We start from the raw sequence: 23508 nt of genomic DNA, 5'->3' as shown, positions 1-23508 counted from the left end.
CACCACACTGCGTGAGTCAGTGGCTGCCGTTCGATTTCTATGAAATAATCATACCACACTGGCATGGCATTCATATCCCATTCGCTGTCGGCTACGGTATTACTCTACTTAGGTACCTACTACGTACCTACTACCTACTAGCACCTACCACTACTTACTAGGTATCACTCACTACCTGCGTACATGCGATCCACATCTCTGGTCTCGCCCTCGATCGTCCGTCCGTCCCGTCCTGGCTGCCCACACAACAAATCCCATACCCATCGCCATCGCATCCCGCCTCACGTCCTTCCCATGTCCCGTGCGTCCGTCAGGTCAATCATCTGAAACTCTCTCGAGTGGTCAATCTTCCACTTCATCCCTCTGCCTGCGACCTGTCTTCGCTATCCTATCTTCTAATCCTACTCCCACTCCTACACCTACCCGTTCTTCAATCCCCGACTCCTCACCCTCCTCCTCGACGCCCTCCGTCTACTCCCGATCACTCCTACCAACCCACCCGCTGCATCTCACCTCCCCGCATTCGGTGGCCTCGCGTTCTCATCCTTGCATTCATGCTCGAGTGCTCTTGACCAGCCAGCAAGGCAAAGCCACCAGACTAAAAAAGAGAAGGACTATGGCCTGAACAACCCATACCGCCGGACCGCAATCATGTCGACTTCCCCGCCTCCGCCGCGGCGGTTCCTCCCCGAGCCCCTCGAGACCACAACCAGGAGTTCAAAATCTGTACATGGCCCATCTCCGGATCTCGCGTCCAGTCATGGCTCTTCAGCCAAAGCCCAGACCTCAGATACCAGTCCGACACCGCCACAGACCAAACCTCGCAGGTTTCTGCCTCAGCCGGTGGAAGAAAGTACCCGAAGTTCCAGGAAGAAGGCTATGGAGCATGTCGAGGACTCACCCTCCAAGGAAGAGTCGGATGGACTTTATACACAGTTATCTACACAAGAACCTGCCGTTCCTGATGCTGCCGTCAGCAGGCCCTCAACGACGCCCAGACGCTTTGCCCCGGAGCCGATAGAGACCAGCTCTCATTCTTCGAGGAGGCGGTCTCCCCCTCAGCCGATTGAGACAAGTACAAGGCACAGCAAGGACAGGGATAATCCCCCGGACGACGCTCCATCCAAACCACGCCGGAAATTCGCTCCTGAGCCCATGGAAACATCGACGAGGATCAGCAAGGACAAAACGAGCCCTGGCGAGCAAGAAACCCAGACCGCGCGACCCCGACGCAAATTCCTCCCCGAACCCATCGAGACCACCACAAGAAGGAGACGGAACACCGATATAGACAACGCAGAAGAAGAGCTGTCCAAGTCAGCAGACTCGTCGGCTTCCAGCAGAGCGTCTAGCGGACCGCGAAAGTTCTCGCCGGAGCTGTTGGAGACGGCCAAAGGCTCGTACAGACGTGTTCATCCGTCTACATCCGATCCCAAAGAGTCCCTTCCTCCTCGACGCCCGGCCTCGCCGCGTCCATCACAGGAGGTCCAGGTGGATCAAGCAACGGGGCTTGAGGAATCTCCATTTTCAGCAGCTGCCATTGCTCGCAGACGGACCGAGGTCGTTCGACAGCATTCCTTCGTGGTACCGGATCTGCCCATGATCGAGTCCACCACGGAAGAAGATTCATCGGAGACCCCGTCGTTAAGTGAGTCTCCTTCGTCGGTGTCGACGGTGAGCAGGCAAGATACCGGTCGACCACCGATACAAAGCAGCTACACGGATTATGTCCTTCAGCTGGCCTCCGAGACCGTGAGTGAATCGGAATTACAAGAGCAAGCCATGGCCGCCTACATCAATGAACGACCGCACGAACCCGTCGACCACTTCGCCATCGATGCCGACGACGACGATCCACCCCTCGCTGTCCCCAAGTTTCAAGGGGAACAAGGGGTGGATGCCCAGACATTCCGACGCTCATCGGTCGCAGACCTCCATCTAGAATTGCAGAGTATGCAGAAACATCATGAACAGCTAGATTCGGCCAAGAAAGACCGGAACGCGGACGACACGCCCGTTCCCAGTCGTTTCAGCGCTGCTGCATTGGCCAGTCGCCAGGCCGTTGAGGCCAAGCAGCTGAACAAGGCCAAAAAAGCCAGGGCCGCAGAGGAGGATTCGGAACTCGCTCGTATGATGGCAGCCGCAGCCCCGCCCATGTTGGGTGGGAGCCTCGTTTTCCCCTTCACAATCACGCCCAAAATGACGCGGTGTGACCCCGATCAGCCTCCGAGGCCACGGAACATAGAGAGTCACGACGAATCTACGGACCCGGTCACGCCCAGATTGTGGACCTCAAATAAGGGACCTCAGAACAACGCCGACGGTGGACTCTGGATGGGAATGTGTCAAGCAGGCACGTGGCAACCCGTAAATCATGCAGCGGATGGATTGAGAAGCGGCATTCAAACGCCCGCTGCCTTGAGTCCTGTGTTGGAAAGGAACAATCCCTTTGAATCCATGACACCCGGTCGAGATAAACAGACCTCTGGCAGACAGCGGCCTTATTCGGGCATGAACTTCTTGCCTCTGACGCCTCCTCAAAGCAGCAACGGAGACGACGGGTTCACCACCACGATCGACAAGAAGCTGTCGTTGGAGAAGCAGATTGACGAGGAGTTCCCCCCGCGCGTCATCACGCAGATCTACAACTATCTGAGTCTGGGGTATCCCAGCCTGGCCCACATGTTCGACGAGGAATTGAGCAAAATCAGCCGGATCCCCGTCGAGGAGTTGAGAAAGGACGATAACCTCGTGGACGCCAAAGGCTATGTCGGCGCGCCCGAGGGCGACGGCGCCGCCGAAAGCGAAGTCGTCGGGAAATGTAAACGATGGGAAGCCCTGAGATTATACGTTCGCGAATGGGCTCGCCAGAGCCCCCACTTCATGCATGAATCCATGGGGCCCGTCGTCGTCAGTGCCAATGATGACTGGGGTTCCCGGGCCCGAAAGGGCAGTTGGGGATTTTAAGTCTTGACTCGCGAAGGGGCGTCGAAGAATCATATAAAAACAGGTTGCCTGGGCATCTTCGTACAAGGGCGAAAGGAAGCCAGAACGAGCAGGCACTGCAGGTGCCATACGACGAGTCCAACGAGTATACAGAACTACAGAATGTTATATTATATTTACCTATTGATGGTTGTTTTATCCTGTCTAGTCTGGTCTGGTCTGACTGGGCCTGACCCTGTGAAGAATCTCTTTATTCCTGGTTCGATGGGTTGATTTCATTCATCTCTGTTGTTGTTATGGTTAGTCAAAAATCCATTTTGTCTGGCTCCTGTGGCTCATTTTAGCTTTAGAATCTGGGTCGGATTGGATCCCATCCACATATGTGTATATAGTATAGTATATGTGTATAATAGTACATGTATATAGTATGATAGTATAATGTGCAGTGTTTTTCGGTGAACAACTGCCCACTCATCTCAACTTCACCTCCTCCTTCAGCCTTGTCTGCCTCCTTGCACCTTCTCATATCTTGCTTTCTTCCTGGCTCCGTCCGAGTCTTTCTTTGTCTTCAAGTGCCACAGCCGAAGCCGAAGCCAAAGCGGAAATGGAAGCCGAAGATGAGGCGGAGCGTGTTAGACTTTCCCGACCTCAGCACCTGGCCTCCATGCTCAAGTCTCCTTTCCGGTGCTTGGCTTCTGGTCCGGCATTGTAGACTTTTGTGTGTCGTGTAATCGACCTGTAGTATCCATATCACGTTGGTGAACTGGTTCCTATCTGTCATCACGGACCAATTCAACGCATCTGTCTCTTGTGATCAGCTTGAAGCCCTCTCTGTAAATGGTCATCACTTCATGACACATTCCAAGGTGGATGCTATCACTCGCAAGGGTCTGATGCCTGGTGACCCATCCTTTTTGTGACGCATTCGCCCAACTTAGGGCGCGGGATCACCTTTAAAGCCCTTGGGCGCCTTCCGTGGCATATTTATATTTGGGACTTTCCTCTTGTCCCCTTGTGTCCTCGATGAGTTTTCTCCCGGGAGAATGTCTCGCCTTGGAAACTCTTGATGTTTTGTTTTTGTTTTCCAGGGTAGTCGTCTCCTCTTCAGTGCACCAATCGTGAAGGCATACCACTCTCGTCCCCGTGCACAAGACTGCCACGCTTCTGTTCGTAGTTTCGCAAAGTGCCCGTTCCTTCGACTGTGTCATGCACCGTCGTCTCGTCGAAGACATCGACATTGGTGCTTGCGAATTTCCTCGCACTCACACGCTGTTCGAAGAGGAGATCCAACTCGGCAAAGCTACGGCCAGCCGGCTCTGGAACACGGTAGTAGGTGTAGATGATGCAGCAGAAGCACATGCCACCCCAGAAGAAGCCGGCGTAGTTGCGCCAATTCCATTCGCCTGGGTTGAGCATGTATGGCGTCAAGACCGAGCAGACGATCCCCACGATGTTGTAAAGGTTGCGGCCTAATACGACCGTCTTGATCTGTAGACGGCGGGTGGACAGCTCGGCGACGAGCGAGTAACACACGGTTCCGACCGTGAGTTGGTAACAAAGCGCCCAAACCAACATCATGGAACCGGTGGCCAAGGAAGCCTCTTTGCGATGCGCCTCCGGGACAAGCCCCAGAAAGCCCATGACGAAGAGCATAATGCACAGTCCACAGAGACCCCACAGGTAGAGAGCTCGTCGACCAATGCCACACGTCATGAGAAACCAGGCTCCAAACACACCCGCCATGTTGATTCCGTACTGACCCAGGGCGAAATCATACGCCTTACTGTCGTTGAGACCGGCTTGTTCCAGGAAGTAGGTTGAATAACTGGAAAAGGAGTTGCCTGAGAGGTTTTGGATGGCCCAAACCATACACACAATCTCGGTCCGTCGCAAATCGGTGCCTCTAAAGCAATCCAGGTATGAAGCCCCCATGGTGATTTTCTCTTCCAACGCGGTCGTGTGGACCATCATAGCCACCGTTTCATCCGCATCGAAGTCCGTCTCACGGTTTAAAGAGGTTAGGCGTAACAAAGACTTCTTTGCTGCCTCGAGCCGACCCTTTCGAACAAGCCACCATGGAGATTCTGGTGCGAGGAGGACACCAACGAGTAATGGGACGGGCCACATCCACTGCAGCGCGTACGGGATGCGATATGACCACTGGTCGTCGCGGGGAAGCATGGCTTTGATGACGCCGATGCCAACGACCTGGCCCAGTCCCCAGCAGAAGTTGACGTAAGTGGTGAGGTATCCTCGAAGGGCAACAGGGCAGACCTCACTGGCGTACGTGATGGTCAAGGTCTGGAAGACACCCCAGGGAATGCCGCACAAGACCTCGGCCACTTGTAGCGAGACGACGGTTTGAGCGGTAAAGAAAACAGCAGTGAAAATGATGATCAATATCAGACATGTCATGACAGTATACCGATAGCCAAACCGTTCCGAGACGTAGCCGTTGATGAAGAGTCCGATGATCTCGCCGACATTGGCACCGTTGCTGAGACCGGCCTGCCATGGTGCAGTGATCTGGTAGCTTCCGTCGGGCAGCTGTTCACCGTACTTCTTGCGGAACTGAGGGAAGGCATCTGACGCAAATGGTTAGAACAGCGATCATGAGTAAGACTGGATAGGATTGCTGGACTCACAGAAATTGCTCAGTAAGCAAATATCATAACCCTCCATGCAGATGCACGTGGAGATCAGAACGCTCCAGCCCACAGCTTTCGGGTACAACTTGATGCCTTGCCACAGCGTCATTCGGTGTTCCTTCTCAGTGGCCTTTTGCGCATTATGAACCACATCGTCCACGGCTTTGGAAGAAGTGGTGTCCAGGTGGTCCTTCTGGGGGAAGTGAAGAGGATGCTCACGGTCGCCATTGGACGATTGAGGCTCAATTCTGTTGTCGTCGACGACTTTTTCAGTCATGATGGCGATTGTGTGAACTGTTACGCTTCCCAGGGGCCAGCGGCCAGCGGCCAGGAGCGGGAATTTGGGCCGACTGGACAACCCGTCTGAGAAGAACAGAAGATGAGTTGAATCGAGATATCTGTATTTGCGGGCGTTGGTCACAGATGCTCAGCAGTCAAGCGCGAAGCTGGGCTGCCACACCGCGAAGCTCGGGCACCGCGACACGATCCTGAAGGGCGGAAAAACGGATATATGATCCCAACCAGGGAACAATTGGGAGCTCTCGACGGTGCGATCAGCTGATCTTTATACTCTTTCTCTCGTCCGGGGTCCGGGACAGCGCCCACTGGCGATTGGCGAGAGAGAGTATGCTATCCTACAGACCGACCGTCAATGTTACACCCCACGAGTCCGGGGTCAGTATGTCTGGACTGGGGTTAAGTTTGGTGCGGCAGAGCGAAGCAATTGCCAAATTTGAGAGAAGAGAGGAGGTGGCCATCGAGCTGTCAAAGTAGCGTGTCACACACGCTTCGATTCACCGAATTGCAGGTCCACAACAGAGGGGCAGGAAGAGGGCCAGGCACCGTCGAGAAGGACATCGTTTTACTTGCGGTGCCAATGAGATTGCGGCCGGAAGGAACTAATCTTGCTCGTTCTGGATCTTGTGGAGATGAGGATAAAATAGAATCGGAGGCGTTGTGCGTGGCGGCGAGGCGGTAGGTGAAGGCGGGTTTTACTAGTGAGGTGGCATCGGGCACAACGGGCGAAGAATGGCGGAAATGGGTAAACGATAAACGCATTTTTGCATGCAAGGATTGTGATTGTGGGTGGGAGAAAGAAAGTGGAAAAGAGAAATGTGGGCGACGAACGAACGCGACGCGAGAATTCAGACCGCGTTATTCTGCCTGATTGTGATTGGCTCTGGATATGACGCCCGTCGCACCTGCCGTTTCCTAGGTATGTTTCTAGTATCCTTCCTTCTCTAACGACACGTCAGGAACCCCGGATTCTAGTCTGTGCAGTGGTGCAGAGTGTTGCACTGCATTCATTCCATCAGTTTATCTAACGTCCCATGACCATCTGAAGTCTATTGCCGAGGCTCGCCTCTCAGCTCGGACAGCTAAATAGATTTCGACTCCTCAAATGCAGCCGCAGACAGTTTCCTGTCCTGACCTGGTGAAGCGACGAGAGGAACTTGAAGACGCCGTTCAATGCCCAGAGACACTAGTTAAAAACTGGGAAAGGCTGAGATGGTGTCAAGCCTGCGATGCAGTGCTTCGTCCAGGTCAAGCTACTGCTGCCGTGTCTCGGCCTTTGCTTCACCTTGAGCATTGTAGAATCATTGATACCAGAACCCCAGCATCGTGATGAACTGCCGGGGTTGTTGCCGAGGCTTGGTGGTTTCTACAATGCAGGTTATATCCTTGGGAGCATTGGCGGGATCAACGCCGGCACCGATGCCATGCATCCTAATCGTACCACGGGGACTCGTCCTTGGCCTCGACCACAGATCGTGGACGCAAGTGTCAATCTAATAATACTTCATGTCTGACCAAAAATTAAATAATGTTTTGGAGGGAGATTTCTGCTGGCGACAAGTGTTTTTGCCAAGGCGCCGTCAGACAAGACCGGTTTTGAATCAAGCTAAAAGACAGACTACAATTTCTCCACTCCGAGGATCACCATGCCATCGAGTCGGGGAAGTCGAGGTCAAACACGACTGGAAACCGTCCTTCACCACATTCCCCCACATTTTCGGAAAGGTAGGGGTTTGGTATTATGATGCAGTGCTCTACGATGTGGAAACAATGTGAAGAGATATTGGCTTCCTAGTAACAAGCAAGCGAGCAGCGTCCCGATGGAGGAGGCGCTTGACGGTTTCAAATATGACTGCCTATGCACGCGTGACAAAGCCTGCCCTCAATGCGCGGCAGTCTGATGGGAACACTCAATCGTACATTCTAGTTACCATGTCGCTGCCTCTAAGAGTTTTCCAGCCTCAATAAAGGCAATGTACTCTATGCGTCCTCTTATGTATTTCGGTGGCTTGAGGTCCATGGCCATGATACAGCCGTCTCTCTGTCGCTCCCCCAGGACCTTACTGTTGACACATAGCTGCAGAGACATGAAATTTCTGATCGCCTCAGGTGGATAGCAGACTGGGCTTGCCCCTGTACATTGTGTCCATCGACTATTAGGAGCCAGCTGTTTCATGTCCAGTCACGCAGACATGTATCGCCGCCTACTCGACCAGTCATACCGATCAGATCGCTCCCGCGCCTCAGAGAAACACCAAAATCCAAGCCTCGCTCTTTCGCTCAAATATGGCGCCTATGTTGTGACCGCATGCGCTTTTTGTTGGACATCCAAACCCATCAGACATAAAAAGATTCCCAGACCAAAAGCGGAGATTATAGAGAACGTCAATTTCTTATCGCCCTCCCAACTTGAGACATCACGACTGGCCCATGACTTCGATACCCGTGCCCACTTGCACAACAGGTCTGCCACCCAAGGTGCTGCTCGCCTTCCTCTTCTCAGCCGTCCTGGCCTTCCTGTCTACCTCTTCCGGAAGGCGCCTGTCCATCGGACTGAGCGGGCTATCGAGCAAGACAGCATGATCGAAGCGATTGTGACGACACAGATTCTCAGCCTCGCGCTGCAACATGGCCGCGTCGACCTTCAGATTGAAGTCGGTGAGATAGCAGAACGTGATCTCCAGCCGGCCCAGCTCGACCTCGGAGACCCCGCCGACCTTGCTGACCCGGCCGTGCGGCCACGACAGATCCTCCAGCGCCTTCATGGCCACGCGCAAGCAGGCCAGCAGCAGCCGGTGCACGTTGCGCGGCGTGACAGGCAAGATCTGCTCCTGCACGGCAAGGCGCGTAATGTACAGTGACGAGGCGAGATAGACGGCCGTCGACGTCGGACAGTACTTGTGCATGCGCATCAGGTAGTCTTCGATCGAGATGGGCGGCGGTCGTTTCGAGTAGAACTTCCGCGCGAGCGCGCCGTGCTGCATGTACACGGGCTGCGCGTGCGCTCCGACAATCTGCTCCACGGTGGTGGGTTCGTGGGCCTGGGCCTCGGGAGACCCGATGTGCGTGTTCACAATGGATACTCCGTCGATATGTTCCTGTTGTTGTTCTTGCTGCTGCTGGGGGTGTAGACCTGTGCGCAGCGCCATGTTTTCCTTTCTCGGAGTCTCCATCGTTGTTGTGGCGTCTGCTGTTGTCGTTTCACGTAGTTTCGAGCCGCCGCGTACGGGAGACGCGCCGCGACTGCGTGCTGGCGGAGTGGGAGGTACGTCGCCGGTCATTTGGACAAGGCTGTCGATACTGCGGCATAGCAGTTTCAACGCGGCCACCGCGTCGAGTTTGAAGATGTCCACATTCTCCGGGGTGATTCCTTCCAAGCCCTCCAGCGAGGGACTCTTGATGGAGGGAGGGAAGATTCCTTTGTCATTTTCGGGCTCGGGCGGCGCAGGTAATCTGGGTGTATGTGTGCCTGTTCCTTGCTCTTGACATTCAGAGGCACCCATTTGTGCAATGTGCGGCGTAAAAGTGTGCTGGTCGTATATTGTATTGGGGGCTTTGCTCTTGATCTCCTCGCTTCAGCCCTCCTCGATCAGCTTCGACGCGGAGAGGGCAGATGTCGGTTGCGTCTGTGGCTCGCTGGCCGGCTGCCACATGGTCAACCCTGTATGGGCAAGGAGAGCAAGGATGGGCTGCTCCTCGGAGCGTGAGAGCTTCTCGAGAGAAAGTCTGCGTCGCTTCGCCAAACCCCAATGGAATAGTGGGCAGCCGTTCCAAGTGTGTCGTGTAGGGATGAAGTATTCTAGTAGGCGAGGCAGATAGCTCTGCACTTATCTTCCCGCGCGAGCAGAAGTAGCTCCCAAAGTCGTTCGTGATATGTACCGAGCTCTTTTGGGACAAGTCGGGAGGTGTGACGTCGAGCCGAGCGGGAAGAGTCTTCACCTTGTCTGCCGCCTGCAGTGTCAGACGGCGACGGGAGGATGAGGGACTCGGAGAGCAGGATGGCTTTTGACTTCGGCTATGAGCGCGACAAGAGGTGTAAAGACAGGGATACCAAGGATAGAAGATGACGCGCCGTTCGTTCAGTGGTTTGCTGGTCTCGCTGTTCTTGCTGGTCAGGCTTTGGCCCTTGAGGGATCAGTGCGCCGCTCGCTGAAGCTATACAGAGTAGGTGGGAGTTGTAATTGTTCCTTCTCTTTTCTAACGCCAGGCTTGAAGAATGAAAATCACGAACAAGCACAAGAACCTGTCGAACAAAACGCAGAGGCAGACAGTTCCAGTCCAACAGCACGTTCAGTCGAAGTCTTGTATAGAGGCGACGAACACCAACGGACAATTACAACAGTACTGTAATGTTTGTTACTCATTTATTTGTTCGGCCTCCGCATCGTTCGCCCTGATTAGATTTTTAATTATTCAATCGGCCCCAGAGAAAAATGGTCAACATGGTCACGCGCCTCATCTGGGTCTCTGTTACATGTACGTACAGAGAACTGTGGCAGTGGTATATCCACTTGGAGGCCTGGGCTGGCCGCGTCCAAAAAAGGGTCTTTATTTGATTGAGGCGCTGAGGGCCGCCACATCCGATTACTCCGCGCTCTACAGAAGATCCACCAGATGGTATCTTGCCATCTCACTAGAGGGGATCGTCGACCAGGCCCGATCTCAATGCTGCACGACATAGCAGCATCTGATTGGGCATAGCAGCAAACGATATGGTCGGGCTGTGCTGTTCATTAAAAAACTGGATGGATGATTGTGATTCTCTTCATCTATGTGTCTCTCTCTGCCTAATACCGATCTATATCTAGGTCGCACAGCAGTATCTTGGTTGATTGATCTCCGCATCTTCGACGGCCTAACCTGACCTGACCTGTCTTGAACATGAGTCCGCCCTTGACGCCAGCATTGTACACCAAACCTTGACGCCTGGAGGATATAACGACGGACGAATAGTTGGAACGTAGTGTGAATCGATGCAAGTTCGCCATAACCTTGAACCATCGACCGGCAAGGCTCCTATCCTTATCCCGCAGAAAAACGCCTTACATCCTTGTTCCCTGCTTTGCAGCTTTGCCCCAATATATCATGTCTGTTTTCCTTCTGTCACCCTGTTCGACGCCCGCATATCCGTGCTCCCCTCGTGTACCACAAGATGTCTGTACAACCTGTAGTCAAACGAAAACTATCGGCGTCTCCAACCTCGGTCGCGGTCACGAGATCTGTCGCGCTCGACGATGATTACACTTTGCCGGCGGGGACGCCTCTCGGCCGTTCCTGGGCGTTGATCACCACGGACCAGGTCATGCTCGGGATGCGAGCGTCGATAATCGGCCTGGGCTCGATTCAATGCTGAACTAGCCTCGACAATAGGCAAGGTCGGCGGAGGATTGTGAACGACGACGACCTCATGCCGGTCGTGAGGGCGTCGTACCTCAACAAGTCGAGGTTGCTCTTGGCCGAGTCGTTTCTGAGAGTCCCTCAGCGCGCATTCACGCCGGTCGAGTGTCCTCTGATGCTTTTCACGGGCCAGGTCAGCCCTCAGTCTCTCGGCTGCCTCTTGGGCTGCAACGGCGGCCCTTTCTGCCTCGCGCCGCTCTCGTCTCTCCCTCTCGAGGTCATCAACCAGTCTCTGAACCTCAGGATCTGGCCGACGACGTTCGTATTCGCGTCGAACGCCACTGGATCCTGCCGGTTCGACGACATAGTATTTGCCACTATCCCGCTTGGGTCTGGGCGGTGGACTTTCGACCTGAGGATAGGCATCTTCGTCGTCAGGATCCCTGTGAATGACTTTCACTCTACGCAGTCGAGGAGACTTTTTTCCGTTGATGTGGTCGGATGGATCGTCCTCACGCTGTTTTCCTTTCGGTGGCAGTTTGGGTGGTAGCGGGGTATAGATGCCATCTTCACACTTCGAAGACATGGTGTAGTAGGGGGCCCTTGGCGGCAAAGGGGGGGGAGGAGATGGCGATGGAGAAGGAGATGGGGACGGGGTCCGAATAAGACGACCCTGGCGTCGACTTCGTACGGGGGATTCTTCGATGATGTGGACTCTTTTCTTCCGGGTTCGGCGGAACAGATTGTACAGCTTGGAACCAATGGTCAATCACCTTCCTTTTGGTGACTTTGGTCGCAATGTGCGGTATGTACACACCTGAGGACTCCTTTCGATCACAATGGGTTCCGGTGAGTAGTGGTCAATCTCATGACGTCGACTTGACATACAAGAAAAGCAGGTAGAGTGGCTGGAGGATGGTGTCGACAGTGGCCACGATGGTTTGTTGTTGGCAGACTATAGAAGGCAGGAAGGGATCTCAAGAGCGTGTGCCGGAATGGTAATAGCGAAGAAGACTCGAGATGAACAGTAGTTCGAGCAAGTCAAGCGGTTGGCTTTGGGAGCAGAACGGTAAGAAGTGGGAAGGCAAATGGATGCCTAGAACCTTATATGACGACGGGCCTTCGTCATTCTGGGGGATTTCCCTGGACTTATATCCATCCTGCAAGAGCGTTCAGGACGAGAAGAGGTGATGAATGACCACAACCATGGTCGACCCGGTGGAGGAAGTGCTGGTACTCGCCGCGATTGACTTTCCTGGTCGTTTCTCAAGGCTGTGGCACTGGTCCGGTGATTCGTTGCGCAAGTAGCCTCAACCCACAGACCGGCTCTGAACAACGGTGTATTGGATCTTGAATGGGTTCAGTGGTGAGTAACAGGGAACGGTAGAAATGCATTTGTCGGGAAGTTCTGCACCAAAATGCAAGGGGGCTCAGGGATCTGTCTTCCGCGCAATGCACGGCTGAGCGAAGTGCAGAGAAGTTTAATGGCTCACGGCGTGACCGCATCTGGGGCGACGGCTGTCCTGGTCCGTATGATGCCTAATGGGAAGAGAAAATCAGGCAGCCGGGGATTTGGGCTGTGGGGTTCCCAAAGACAGAGACATCTCGACGCAAGGCTGGCAGGGTTATCCAGTAGCATGGCGGTGGCCCGCATTGAGAGGTCTCTGACCGTTGGGGACCACATACACCCAGAACGTGACTCCTTTTCTCTCCCTTTCTTTCTCTCCCCGGGGCAAGCAATCTGGGGGCTACTGCCGTTCCCTGGTCCCGTCAGCAAGATGCCAATGTTTCGTTTGCCTAATGGTAGACCCATTCCAGTCGCGGTCATTCGGCGGTCGCATGCTTGTGGCAGCCAATGATGTCAGCGATCCGGCTGTGTTTTTGTTCTTCTGTAGGCAGCGCGGATGTATCCATCACCCTTTGGCTCCATCTCTGTCCTTGTCTGTAGTGAGCGGAATTTGAAAAGGGGGCCAAATATTGAACGTCAGCCTCAAGGACCGGCAACTTGGAGATGAGGGAGAAATGTGGAAGGGGCTGCCACAAGAGCGGTGTCAGAATTGACCCTGACTTTGACAGTTAGTAGTAGAGATGAGAGCCTCCTAAGCCTGAAGCTCCCTTGCTACTGGCCCGTCCCTGTCTTGTTTATGGCCCCCAGCAACCGTCTTGTGGCTGTGCAAGCCCCAGGACATTTTGTACAGTACGTAGTACTACTACTCTGTAGTCATCACGAGTTGACTCGAACCGGACACATTCTCGAGCTTGTTGTGGCGTCGTCGTGGCTAAGGAGGCTCAAGGACCGCTCGACCGGTTTGTCAGCACTGCCCAAGTCTATTGTTGTCATATCACCACCTACTGAAGTATCTTTGTTGGTAAAGTGTATCTCAGTCATGCCAGTCTAGTCTCGATCCGCTGGCTTGCGTGCAGCTCAATCTCCGTTAGCATGACTTGCTTCCAGTATACCTACCATCTGGGGCTGTGCTCTGGTCAATGTACCGCAGCAGCTCCATCGTGCCCTACTAGTATGATTAGATACCTTGTCAAAGGCCACCCAAGAACAAACCCAATTCGGATTTGGCTCGTTCGTCCAGTCGATTCGGTAAGACGCAGGCGGGGGTGACCGTGTTCATGGGAGCTTTCTTAGCGGATCTTATCATCTCAACAGGATGGGAAGCCTTAAAAGGCACGGTCCGGCTAGGCGCCAGATATTCAAGCGGAAAGTGGCGGCATGGCAGCAATGAAGCCTCAATGGTTAGTTCATTGGGTGTCGTCCATTCCTCATTGCATGTTCATGCAGAGCCCAGAGATGACAGATGGATGCGCATGAAGAGAGGCTCGTCCTTGCAACTTTCTGTGCCTGAACTCGACCCCGGCTTGTCCCCATTCCTGACCCGCTGCAATGCAAGGCTACAGGGTCTTACACTTCGCGCCAAGGTCACAGTCACCGGGCCGCAAGCTCGAACTTGAATGGCTCATACTTGGCAAGGCTGACCTGCCAGGGAGTAGCTAAGTGGCTCGGACCGTTTGACCCAGCTTTGGGCATGACTATGGTGCCGCTGACCCTGTTTATCCGGTCGTTGCATCAACGCAATACAAGCAGAATGGGCCGTGGATTGTTGATCGAAACGCCCCATTAACTGGCTGCCATCGCTAGGGCTGAAGGTAAATAGGCGTCGACCTCTCATAATTGACCAGTTCCCAGATGAACCACCCAAGTCAGTACACATCATGGAGGAAAGCAGTTGGCTCACCGGTGCAAAGTGCTTGTGAAGAGAACCAGTTGCGGGTGCCAAACTTGAAGGCGCAAAAAGTGTTGAGAAACTCTCCAGGAAGGCGCACAGAACCGAGGCATGCGGAGGGAACTTAGCGTGAATTAAATTGCTGAGTCAGTGAGATTGGAACGAGATGACTGATGAACCAGCACCGCGAGAACTCACACACTTACTGGTACGAAGATATGCACAGCAGGACGGCAACGTGAGTACAGTTACAAGCAGCACATGGTATACTTAAGGTATCTGAGCATCAATGCTTTTGATAGTGTATCCATCATTCTCACAATATGCTCCTGAACAGTTGAGTCAAGTCTTGACTCGTCTGGAATGAAGCTCAGCCTGGCCCTGAGTATCAAGGCCAGGAAGCTCTTCATCGGAGACTTGACGAGGTAACGAGTAGCCTGATGAGATATGGAAATGATGAATAACTGATCATTGTAGTTCTCTTTGCTCCTTTCTGTAGGGAAAATAGGGAGTGGAAATCCGGCAGGAATTACGCATGATTAATCTGGGCGCTGATATCCAAGATGATAAGCCGTGAACGGATCAGTATTCCCTCAGCATGTCTATCTTGTTATACACACCGAAGCCCAAGACGAGGGCATAAAATCACTGGCGGCCGGCGGCTAAATCGCAACCCAGACCATCCCGGTCTCGCTTTCTGCACCATCGCTACAATAGGCAGTATTTCAGCCCCCCTGAGCGGCTCAGGGGCTGTAACGTCTGCGGCCAGCCATCATGAAGAAGCGCCATTCAAAAGATGGATGGCTGGGACAACCTGTCTCGTCTTGTGTCGTCTCCTGTCCAGTCTGATCAGAGTCCATCCACCCATTGACCATCAGTAAGAAAAACAGCGGACGCCCTCCCCTTCTTGACGTTGGAACCGAGCGGCCAAAGACGAAGCGAGGCATCTATCCCACATGGGGTACGACCTCGACGACAATACCGCCTACAACAACTGTGTCTCAAAGTTGAAGCACCCGGACACCGAAAACTTCGTTGTCCGCTTCAACAGCGACAACGCACACTGCGGGGTCGACGTTGACCAACAGGAGGCGATAGCATGGCTGCATTCCGATCATCGGCTTCCCAGCCAGCCAGTCTGGTTCAATTTCTGGGCCTGTGACTCGCAGAGGCCCATCATTGCTGCCGTTGCGAAGAAGTACGACCTCTCGCCTCGCCTCAGTGCCCTGTTCTGCCCTCCGCGATCATTAAGGACGATGATCAAGAACCCAGCCAGTCCATGTGCAACCGCCAGCAACGGCGTAGCGACAGGGACGACTCAGATCCCTTCAACCGACCTCGAGAAGGGCATTTCGATACCGTCCCAAAGAGTACTCGGACAACAGCAACCCGTTGCCTCTGGAGGGCTGGAAGCGCTCAGTTTCGCCGACGTGGTCAACAACCTCTGGCATTTCTGCTCCGTCGACTTTGGGCGACACTACATCTACGTGGGGTTCAATGCTCTTTTCTCCCTTCCTGGTAGCGACGACAACAACGAAAGCGACAAACCCTCGGGACAGAAAATATGGACGTCGTTGCTCTTCTGCGACGACGGCACTGTCGTCTCGGTCTTTGAGAGCCCGACCGATCCCACAGCAACCGCAGTGACGAGGCGCAATGTCCTTAACATCTTTCGCCATCTCTCCAAACTGCACGACAAGGACGGCGGCGCCGCACTGGACACTCTGATGAAAGTGCGTGTCCGGTGGAACGAACAGTCGAGCAAATCCGGCAACGAGTATTCCGCCACGGAGGCGGCCAGTCTTTTGCTTTACTATCTTTTCGACGACTGGCTTTCGACCTACGCTCTGATCGCCCGGGTCGAACATCCCTACCGCAGAAGGCTCGAGGAGCTGCGCCAGCTGATGTTTGAGGCTGCCGATGTGTCGCTGATCAAGCAGGTGCACGATGTCGGAAGGCAATTGACTGTTTTGAAATTGATGTACCAGAGCTACGAACTCATTGTCTCGCGACTGCTCTATCGGCATCGATTGAGTGTCGTCCATGCCAATGCCAATGCCAACACATTCTCACCGGGCAATGACTCCTGGGAACACCTCCGTAGCGACGACATGTCTGGACCGGCTCAAGACGCACTGTTATCTTCGTGGGGTGAAGAGTCCCATTTGAGCGTCAAGTTGAGTCTGTCCGCCATTGTACGGTTCGAAAGACTCCTCGATCGGATCAGACTGTACGCTTTGACTGAGATCGAGGAGTGTTTGAAAGAGAAGGAGTCATTGGTGCTTATGGTGCGTTTGTCCAAGGCCTTGAGGTTTATCGCGGTTGACTTGGCTAACGACCTCCTTTTTCTTTGTAGAACTTCAATCTGGTGGCTCTCAAGGAGTCTCAGGCAGTCGAAAGACTCACCAGGACCACCATTCTGCTGGCCAAGGCGACGATCCTGTTCCTCCCCGTGAGTCTGATGACGGCGTATTTCTCCGTCCAACTTCCGGAGATCACGGAACTGTATACCCTCAAGACGTACTGGTTGACGTTCTTGGTCGTCGCTATCCTGTCCATTGCATTCTTGCTGGTCTTCGGCGTCACAACACACACCGTCGAGGGCAAGACGATCTATAAGTCAATCACCCGAATGCTCTGGGACAAGGGCAAGAGCAAGCGGAAAAAGCAGTAGCAGGTTTCCCTATTGAGGACTGGTGTTGTATGACCCGTGCCTTATATCAAATGGATCCCCCGACCGCTCCGGGATTGCGTAGCATATGTCTCCAAAACGAATCGAGACATCGATCTTGGTTTTGCCGACATGCAGCAAGCAATCCGATTATCATGAATCTGTCGCTTTCGTCGAAAGGACCATCTCCCTTCGGACAGTATCCCATCTATACACGCTGCCATCACCGACATTATAGCGATAATAGTTCTCTGTACCTGCTGGTATCATCGCGCGACGCAAGGTGATATTGATCCTGCCATTGTCGGCCTCACCTCCCTTGCGCTTCGGAATACTATGCAGCCAATTCGGCTGGGTCGGACCACGCATGAGAACCATATCTCCACTGCTCAGAGACAACTTGACATCTTTGGCGTTGGTCTCTACACCCGGCTCGCTGCCCTTGTCTTTAGGCGGCTTGTGCCTCATCAAGAAGTCGCGTCTCGCACCTAGCGTAAACGATGCAATTGCCGGGTTCGGACCGAGGAAATACTCGTCGTCGCTATGGTACGAGATGCTATCACTACCAGAGGCATAGTAGTTCACCAGACAGAAATTGTACTTCGTGTCTGTACACGCCTCGGTCACCCGGCGCAGAAGGTCCAGACATTCAGGGATCGGACGAGGCTTGCATTTATATTTATCCCTCCGGACGGGTCTGGATGGGTCAGACGCCTCCAAGATGGATGGCAGTTTTGACGCATTGCCGGTTGGAAACGAGTTCGCGTCGTGTTTATCTGGCTGGAATAGACTGGTCTCGTCAAGGCCGAACACGGTGGTAAATCGGGGCGTGTTGATCACAGTTTCTTTGCCGAAGCGCTTGATGGTGTAGCTGACACGATAGAAGAATAGCTCGGAGCGCAGAAATTCGAACAGGTCTCTTGCGATTGACTTAGGGATGAATGGCTGGAAATAGAGAAGGTCAAGGTCGGGTTGGTCTCGCATTTCTGTTCCTTGCGCCGTCACGAGAAGTTCCATCTCTTCGGCGATATGCCTCGGGAGGTGGGGTATGGGCCATGGATACGTTGGGTGGTTTGTCGTCTTCATAGGTACAGATGTTGCTTCCACCTCGTTTTCGATGCCATACTTACGGTCGTTCGTCGTCTCAAGGCTGGGAAGTGGCGAGAGTCCAACCACGCGTGCCTTTTTCGGCGTTGATGAAAAGAATGTGTCGAGGGTGCGTTTGGACATGATTCTTAGACAAAGCCTCGTAAATCAACTCAAATTACACGGCGCAGCCCTGCTTATTGAGAGCGATTTCCAGAGGATGGATTTGCTGGACGTTGAGATTGATGAACAGGGCGCCATTGCCATGTCTGACTTCGGCATGTTGCATGTACTTTTGTTCTTTGTCTTTTGAACGACGTCATCACTCGGGCTTAAATTTAAGCTTATGCTTATTCCAGGCTGTAAGTATGCGCGTATCACTTTACGCGTCTGAGAGCCTTTGGCGCGGCAGCGTCTCGCGCAGTCACATGATGAGCCTCGCCCTCGAAATGATCGCGCCTCAAAATTTCTGGTTAGAGCCTTGTGAGATCCTCATGCTGGTAATAAGTCGGTGAGGCGTCTATCTTCATACTGCATGGCAAGCCTTCTTCGACGGTTGTTCCCCAGTATATCATCTGCAGAAGTGCTGCCAACCCTGAAAAAGACGAATATGAATTCTTCAGACCTGCCTGAAATTTTCCGGCCCCCTATTAACCGTTCCATGCGAACTCTTGATAGATCGTTCTTTCGCAAAGTGGTCCCACTAGCTGCTGCCACCGTTTCTGACTTGAAGCAAATTTCTAATGTGCGGAAAGAATTGGACAAATCTGGGGACATGCTTCGGCTGCATCCGATCAGACCTCTGCGGGACGATGAATCTAACCCGGGGGGGAAATGTTTCCTACTAAAACCGGGTATTGATGCCAGGGGTATTTCTGATCGTCCACATTCTGGGCAACAATATACTCACACTTTGTCAGTACCGTCTACATGGACACCGACTGTCTCAAAACTCGTGGAAGCGCATCTGGCGAAGGTCCGACCGTACGACCTGACCTTGACATATGATGATTGGACCATGCGTAAGTGAGTCTCTGGGATTAATTGTGGATTGGAATCCGGTATCTGACATATCACTCTAGACAATATTCTTGAGGCCATTCTCCCAGAGATCCCGGAAGACGAGAAAGAAACCCCTGCAGGCTTCGCCCAGGTCGGACATGTTGGTGAGTGTGGCGGCGACGACAACCGGTCTTTGCTAATCTGTATAAGCTCATGTAAACTTACGCACGCCATATCTGCCATATAAGCATTTGATCGGTCAAGTACTGCTCGACAAAAATCCCACTATCCGAACAGTCATCAATAAGACTTTCGATGTCGGCACGGAATCCGTGTTTCGAACATTTCCCTACGAAGTCCTTGCCGGTCCTGATGATCTCGACGTCATTGTTCATGAAGCAGGATGCGAGTTCAAATTCAACTTCGGCAAAGTGTACTGGAACTCTCGACTAGGGACGGAACACGCCCGGGTCTTCGAGACATTCAAAGAAGGCGAGGCCGTCTGCGACGTCATGGCGGGAGTAGGACCTTTTGCTGTCCCCGCGGGGAAAAGGAACGTCTTTGTGCGAGCGAACGACCTGAATCCTGATTCATACATCAGCCTTCAAGATGCCATCAAACGCAACAAAGTCGCCGACTTTGTTACAGCGTCTTGCGAAGATGGAAGGAATTTCATTCACCGAGCAACGACCGAACTCGCAAAAAATCCACGAACAGTCATACTGGCTTCGAAACCCAAGATTTCACGCAGTGCCACTGATGAAGAAAAGAAGGCAGCACAAGAAGCCGCCAAAAAGTCTGCCAGAATGATTCAAGAGCCAACAGCTTTCTCCCACTATGTAATGAATCTACCAGCCAGCGCTATCGAATTTTTGGATGCTTTTAAAGGTACCTATTATGGCCGCGAAGCCGAGTTCGCGCCGGTCACTGAGACGAAGCTGCCTTTGATACATTTATATCTCTTCCAAGCTAAGCATGCCGAAGAAGAAGCCGAATTGCAGGAAATCTGTGAGCGGATCTCCACACACGTTGGAGCTGAAGTCAGACTTGATGATCCAGAGCTTGAAATGGATATCCGATACGTTCGGCTTGTGGCTCCCAAAAAGAAGATGTTTTGCGCCACATTTCGATTGCCAGCAAGCGTTGCCTTTGCGCAGCCTTAAGCCTCCATGCTGGTCTGTTGGATAACACCTTAATGACATCCATCATAGGCGCATTACCGCCAAAAACTCCAACAACGGTGAAAGAAGTAGACCGGTTGCCCTGCCTGTCCAAAGAGCTCGACTCATATTTCGCCAGGATTGATCTCTGATCCTTGCATTCCAGAGTCGAGAACGTTACGGATAGCGACCATGTAGGACAGTGGTCGTTGAAGAGTGAAGGACGACACTTTTGTCTGTGTCCCATCTTGGACAAGTGGCGGGCATTATCATGGAAGCTGAAATGTGTATTGTCTCACATCAAGACACATTTACAGCATGACAGCGACACTGTGATATACTTTTCGCGATAATTCGGATCCCAACTGTCAATCGACCAACTGTCCGGCTCCGGAGCCTTCTTTCCGACTTCGGCATGCTCGTGCGGCTGTGCCGCGAAAATCTGCCGTTCACGATCCAGAATCTTCTGTTCCTTGCTCGATGGGGGCGAAACAGACTGTGAGCTTGTCGTGCTCGGCATATGGGTAAGGGCAATGGCGTGGGCAATACTGCTTGCTGCGGTATCTGTCGACGTAGTCATGGTTGGTGCGTCTATCATTGTCCTGGTCTGTTTATTGAAGCCTTTATCAGCTTAATGGTCGAAGCGTAAATGCAGGTGCCACGCCTACGGAAGTGGTAGCCGGAGAGGAAGAGAAATCTGCATGTACGTCAGGGAGCTGTCCTGATGAGCGACACTGATGTCGTTGTTGTCATGTGTTGGTTCAGGAGCTTGGAGAAGACCAGCAAGGAAGAGGGAAAGAAAGAGAGAGACAGAGAGAGAGAAAGAGAGAAATACAGAAAGAAGAGGGCTTCCTTCATAATATGTCACCGGAAAGACTTATATGACTCAGTTTCGACGAGCAAGACTGGGATATACGCTTCCTCCTAACCAAAGTCAAGCCGAGCTTGACCCACCTATCCGAATGATGACCTTGGGTACCATTGGTACGATGAGTGATCATCATCACACATGCATGAGTCAGGACTTCCAGAGATGGCTCGGCGAATCAGTCACCAAACTCTCCATTATTTCCAACAAGGATTCCGGTGACCAAATTTGAGATTCACAGCCAACTCACGAGTGAAAAAAGGTCACGCAGTCCTTGGAGCCCTCAAGAATCAGAACAGAAAAGGCCTCGGAAGAAACAAGAGCAAGGACAAACCTTCGTTTGCGGCAGATCAAGGAAATTATGGATTTTGTTCACTTCCCATGTGCTCAGCAGCTTGAAGTACGATGTCCCACACGTGCTCTCCATTTCGCAGCGAACGAACAGATCACCCAGCGGAACTGAGTAGCCGAGTACTCGGTAATGACGGACATACTCATCAATCAGATGTCTCGGCTGTGCATGTTATTGAAAATAACACCATCTGGAGTTGCGATCTCCCCGAACTCGGTGTTGATATGGATCTGCTACAACAAACAGCCTCTCCTCTATCTTACAGCATAATACAGCAACGAGGAGCAAGATATTCAACCATACCCATTATTAACACAAAGGTCTATCTTGCGACCAATGTCTTGCCACTGGTTATCTTCACCCCTGGCGCAGGTCTAGGTTATGACATTCCACATTGTCGTAATCTCCGTGGTCATGGTTGGCATCGTCAGCTTGGCTTCGCTTCATCTTCAAAGTTCCACTCTTCCCAGCCCCAGCTCCAGCTCCAGCTTGCTCAATCTTTCAAGTCCAGGTCTACATGAGCACACACCCCCAACACCTCCTGCCATGATCTTTGTGGTCAGCAACTATATGCCATTCTGCTGACGGGGCCCACGCATCTCCACCGTGCAAGCCTCGCTCGAAATCGTGTCGTGGTTCGCTATGGACAGACCACGTCGTTGTTCTGAGGATTCTGTTCGCTGGAATCGGGTGGTCTATTTCATTGCACATATTGTTTCACTGAACTCAAGAGAGGAAGGAAGATGCGGTTCGTTCCTTTCTGTGTCGTTGGGATCCGAAGTCGTTATACAAGCCAAGCCAGTGGCAGGGCCAATGGACTCAAGAAAGGATGATGGATGAATCTGGTTGGAGTCTTCGGGGGAGGGTAAGACACAGGATGTGACGGCGAGGCTAGTGGTCTCTTTGACAGTTCGGCCGTGTCTGAAGATGAGGCCTTGACACTTGAAATAGAGAGGCTTGGTCAGGTCTTGGAGGCCGGATGATGTTGCTTCCACGAGAGAAGTCCAATATTGAAAGTATGAGAATAGAATAGAGAGAATGGTCTCCTGCTTCATGCGCTTGTCCAGAAGCCATCCCTTTTTTCTTGCTGGCTACTGTTCACTATTATCGTGACTCGTCACTGGTGGGAGATCAAGATCGTGTCTCTCTCTTTCTTTGCAAGTTCACCGAGAGCCATCAGCTCTGCTTTTCTCTCCCTCCAACACTCTGAGCGCGGTATCATTCTGTCACTGTCACCGGTTGGCGATTGCTAATCAGTGATATACACACTCGCATCTAGATTCTACTATGTATCCTGCTTCCATATGAATAGGAACATACATCGCCTTGGAAGGGTAGAGTATATCCCTGTACGCAAGCACAGATCACAGACTCCAGGGATATATCTCAATCACAAGACAAGTACACTTCTGCTTGAATATCCAGCTCAGCAGGATAAGCGGTCAGGAAAAGCATTCTGGTGACCTCCTACGCTGTCTACCACCCTTCAGGTCTTCTCTGAACCTGCTCTACTGCCGAAGTGACCTTGTTTCACCACCAAGCGACATTCTACGATTGTCCGTTCGTCCCACAGCTCGCTTCATGTATGTCGCTTTCGCGCTGTCCGACATTCTCCCATACTGTCTCTCGTCAATGAATCCAGCTCAGAGCCAGATTTAGGGCAACCATGGCAGTTAAAAACCCCAGCAAGTAGTTTGTCTCCTTTTGCAACAAAGGAAACTGAATGCGCGAGGGCGGCTATTCCCACTTCGACGAGGACTTCGTCCAACTTTAACTCCGAGATCGATATCGCGCCTTACCCTCGTCCTTGGCCCAAAGGAATAACCCAGCCTGCGACGTATCTTGGACTTTATCGGAGTCTTCCTCCATATGACGGATTAGCCCATTCACGCTCCCAACCCCGGC

At 52.7% G+C, this 23508-nt stretch overlaps 7 protein-coding genes across 7 annotated transcripts; 3 read left to right on the top strand and 4 right to left on the bottom strand.

Moving 5' to 3' along the window:
* Positions 1–651: 651 nt before the first annotated feature.
* On the top strand, positions 652–2967 carry A1O1_05342 (uncharacterized protein; the record flags this gene model as incomplete). The annotated part of the gene is made up of 1 exon (XM_007726228.1): positions 652–2967. One exon carries the CDS (start codon positions 652–654, stop codon positions 2965–2967), a length of 2316 nt encoding a protein of 771 aa, XP_007724418.1.
* Positions 2968–4050: 1083 nt separating this feature from the next.
* A1O1_05341 (MFS transporter, SP family, general alpha glucoside:H+ symporter) lies at positions 4051–5871 on the bottom strand (the record flags this gene model as incomplete). Its single annotated transcript, XM_007726227.1, has 2 exons — positions 4051–5531; positions 5592–5871. 2 exons carry the CDS (start codon positions 5869–5871, stop codon positions 4051–4053), a joined length of 1761 nt encoding a protein of 586 aa, XP_007724417.1.
* A 2437-nt stretch (positions 5872–8308) lies between these two features.
* Positions 8309–9394, bottom strand: A1O1_05340 (uncharacterized protein; the record flags this gene model as incomplete). Its single annotated transcript, XM_007726226.1, has 1 exon — positions 8309–9394. One exon carries the CDS (start codon positions 9392–9394, stop codon positions 8309–8311), a length of 1086 nt encoding a protein of 361 aa, XP_007724416.1.
* Positions 9395–11073: 1679 nt separating this feature from the next.
* Positions 11074–11814, bottom strand: A1O1_05339 (uncharacterized protein; the record flags this gene model as incomplete). Its single annotated transcript, XM_007726225.1, has 1 exon — positions 11074–11814. The coding sequence occupies one exon, from the start codon at positions 11812–11814 to the stop codon at positions 11074–11076; it is 741 nt and encodes a 246-aa protein (XP_007724415.1).
* A 3606-nt stretch (positions 11815–15420) lies between these two features.
* A1O1_05338 (uncharacterized protein) lies at positions 15421–17138 on the top strand (the record flags this gene model as incomplete). The annotated part of the gene is made up of 2 exons (XM_007726224.1): positions 15421–16752; positions 16821–17138. 2 exons carry the CDS (start codon positions 15421–15423, stop codon positions 17136–17138), a joined length of 1650 nt encoding a protein of 549 aa, XP_007724414.1.
* A 150-nt stretch (positions 17139–17288) lies between these two features.
* A1O1_05337 (uncharacterized protein) lies at positions 17289–18365 on the bottom strand (the record flags this gene model as incomplete). The annotated part of the gene is made up of 1 exon (XM_007726223.1): positions 17289–18365. The coding sequence occupies one exon, from the start codon at positions 18363–18365 to the stop codon at positions 17289–17291; it is 1077 nt and encodes a 358-aa protein (XP_007724413.1).
* Positions 18366–18756: 391 nt separating this feature from the next.
* A1O1_05336 (tRNA wybutosine-synthesizing protein 2) lies at positions 18757–20386 on the top strand (the record flags this gene model as incomplete). Its single annotated transcript, XM_007726222.1, has 4 exons — positions 18757–19090; positions 19142–19243; positions 19304–19387; positions 19434–20386. The coding sequence occupies 4 exons, from the start codon at positions 18757–18759 to the stop codon at positions 20384–20386; spliced, it is 1473 nt and encodes a 490-aa protein (XP_007724412.1).
* Between the last annotated feature and the right edge of the window lie 3122 nt (positions 20387–23508).

This window comes from Capronia coronata (assembly GCF_000585585.1).
Source record: "Capronia coronata CBS 617.96 chromosome Unknown acBCG-supercont1.4, whole genome shotgun sequence".
Classification (NCBI taxonomy): domain Eukaryota; kingdom Fungi; phylum Ascomycota; class Eurotiomycetes; order Chaetothyriales; family Herpotrichiellaceae; genus Capronia; species Capronia coronata.
This window is presented reverse-complemented; position numbering and strand designations above follow the sequence as displayed.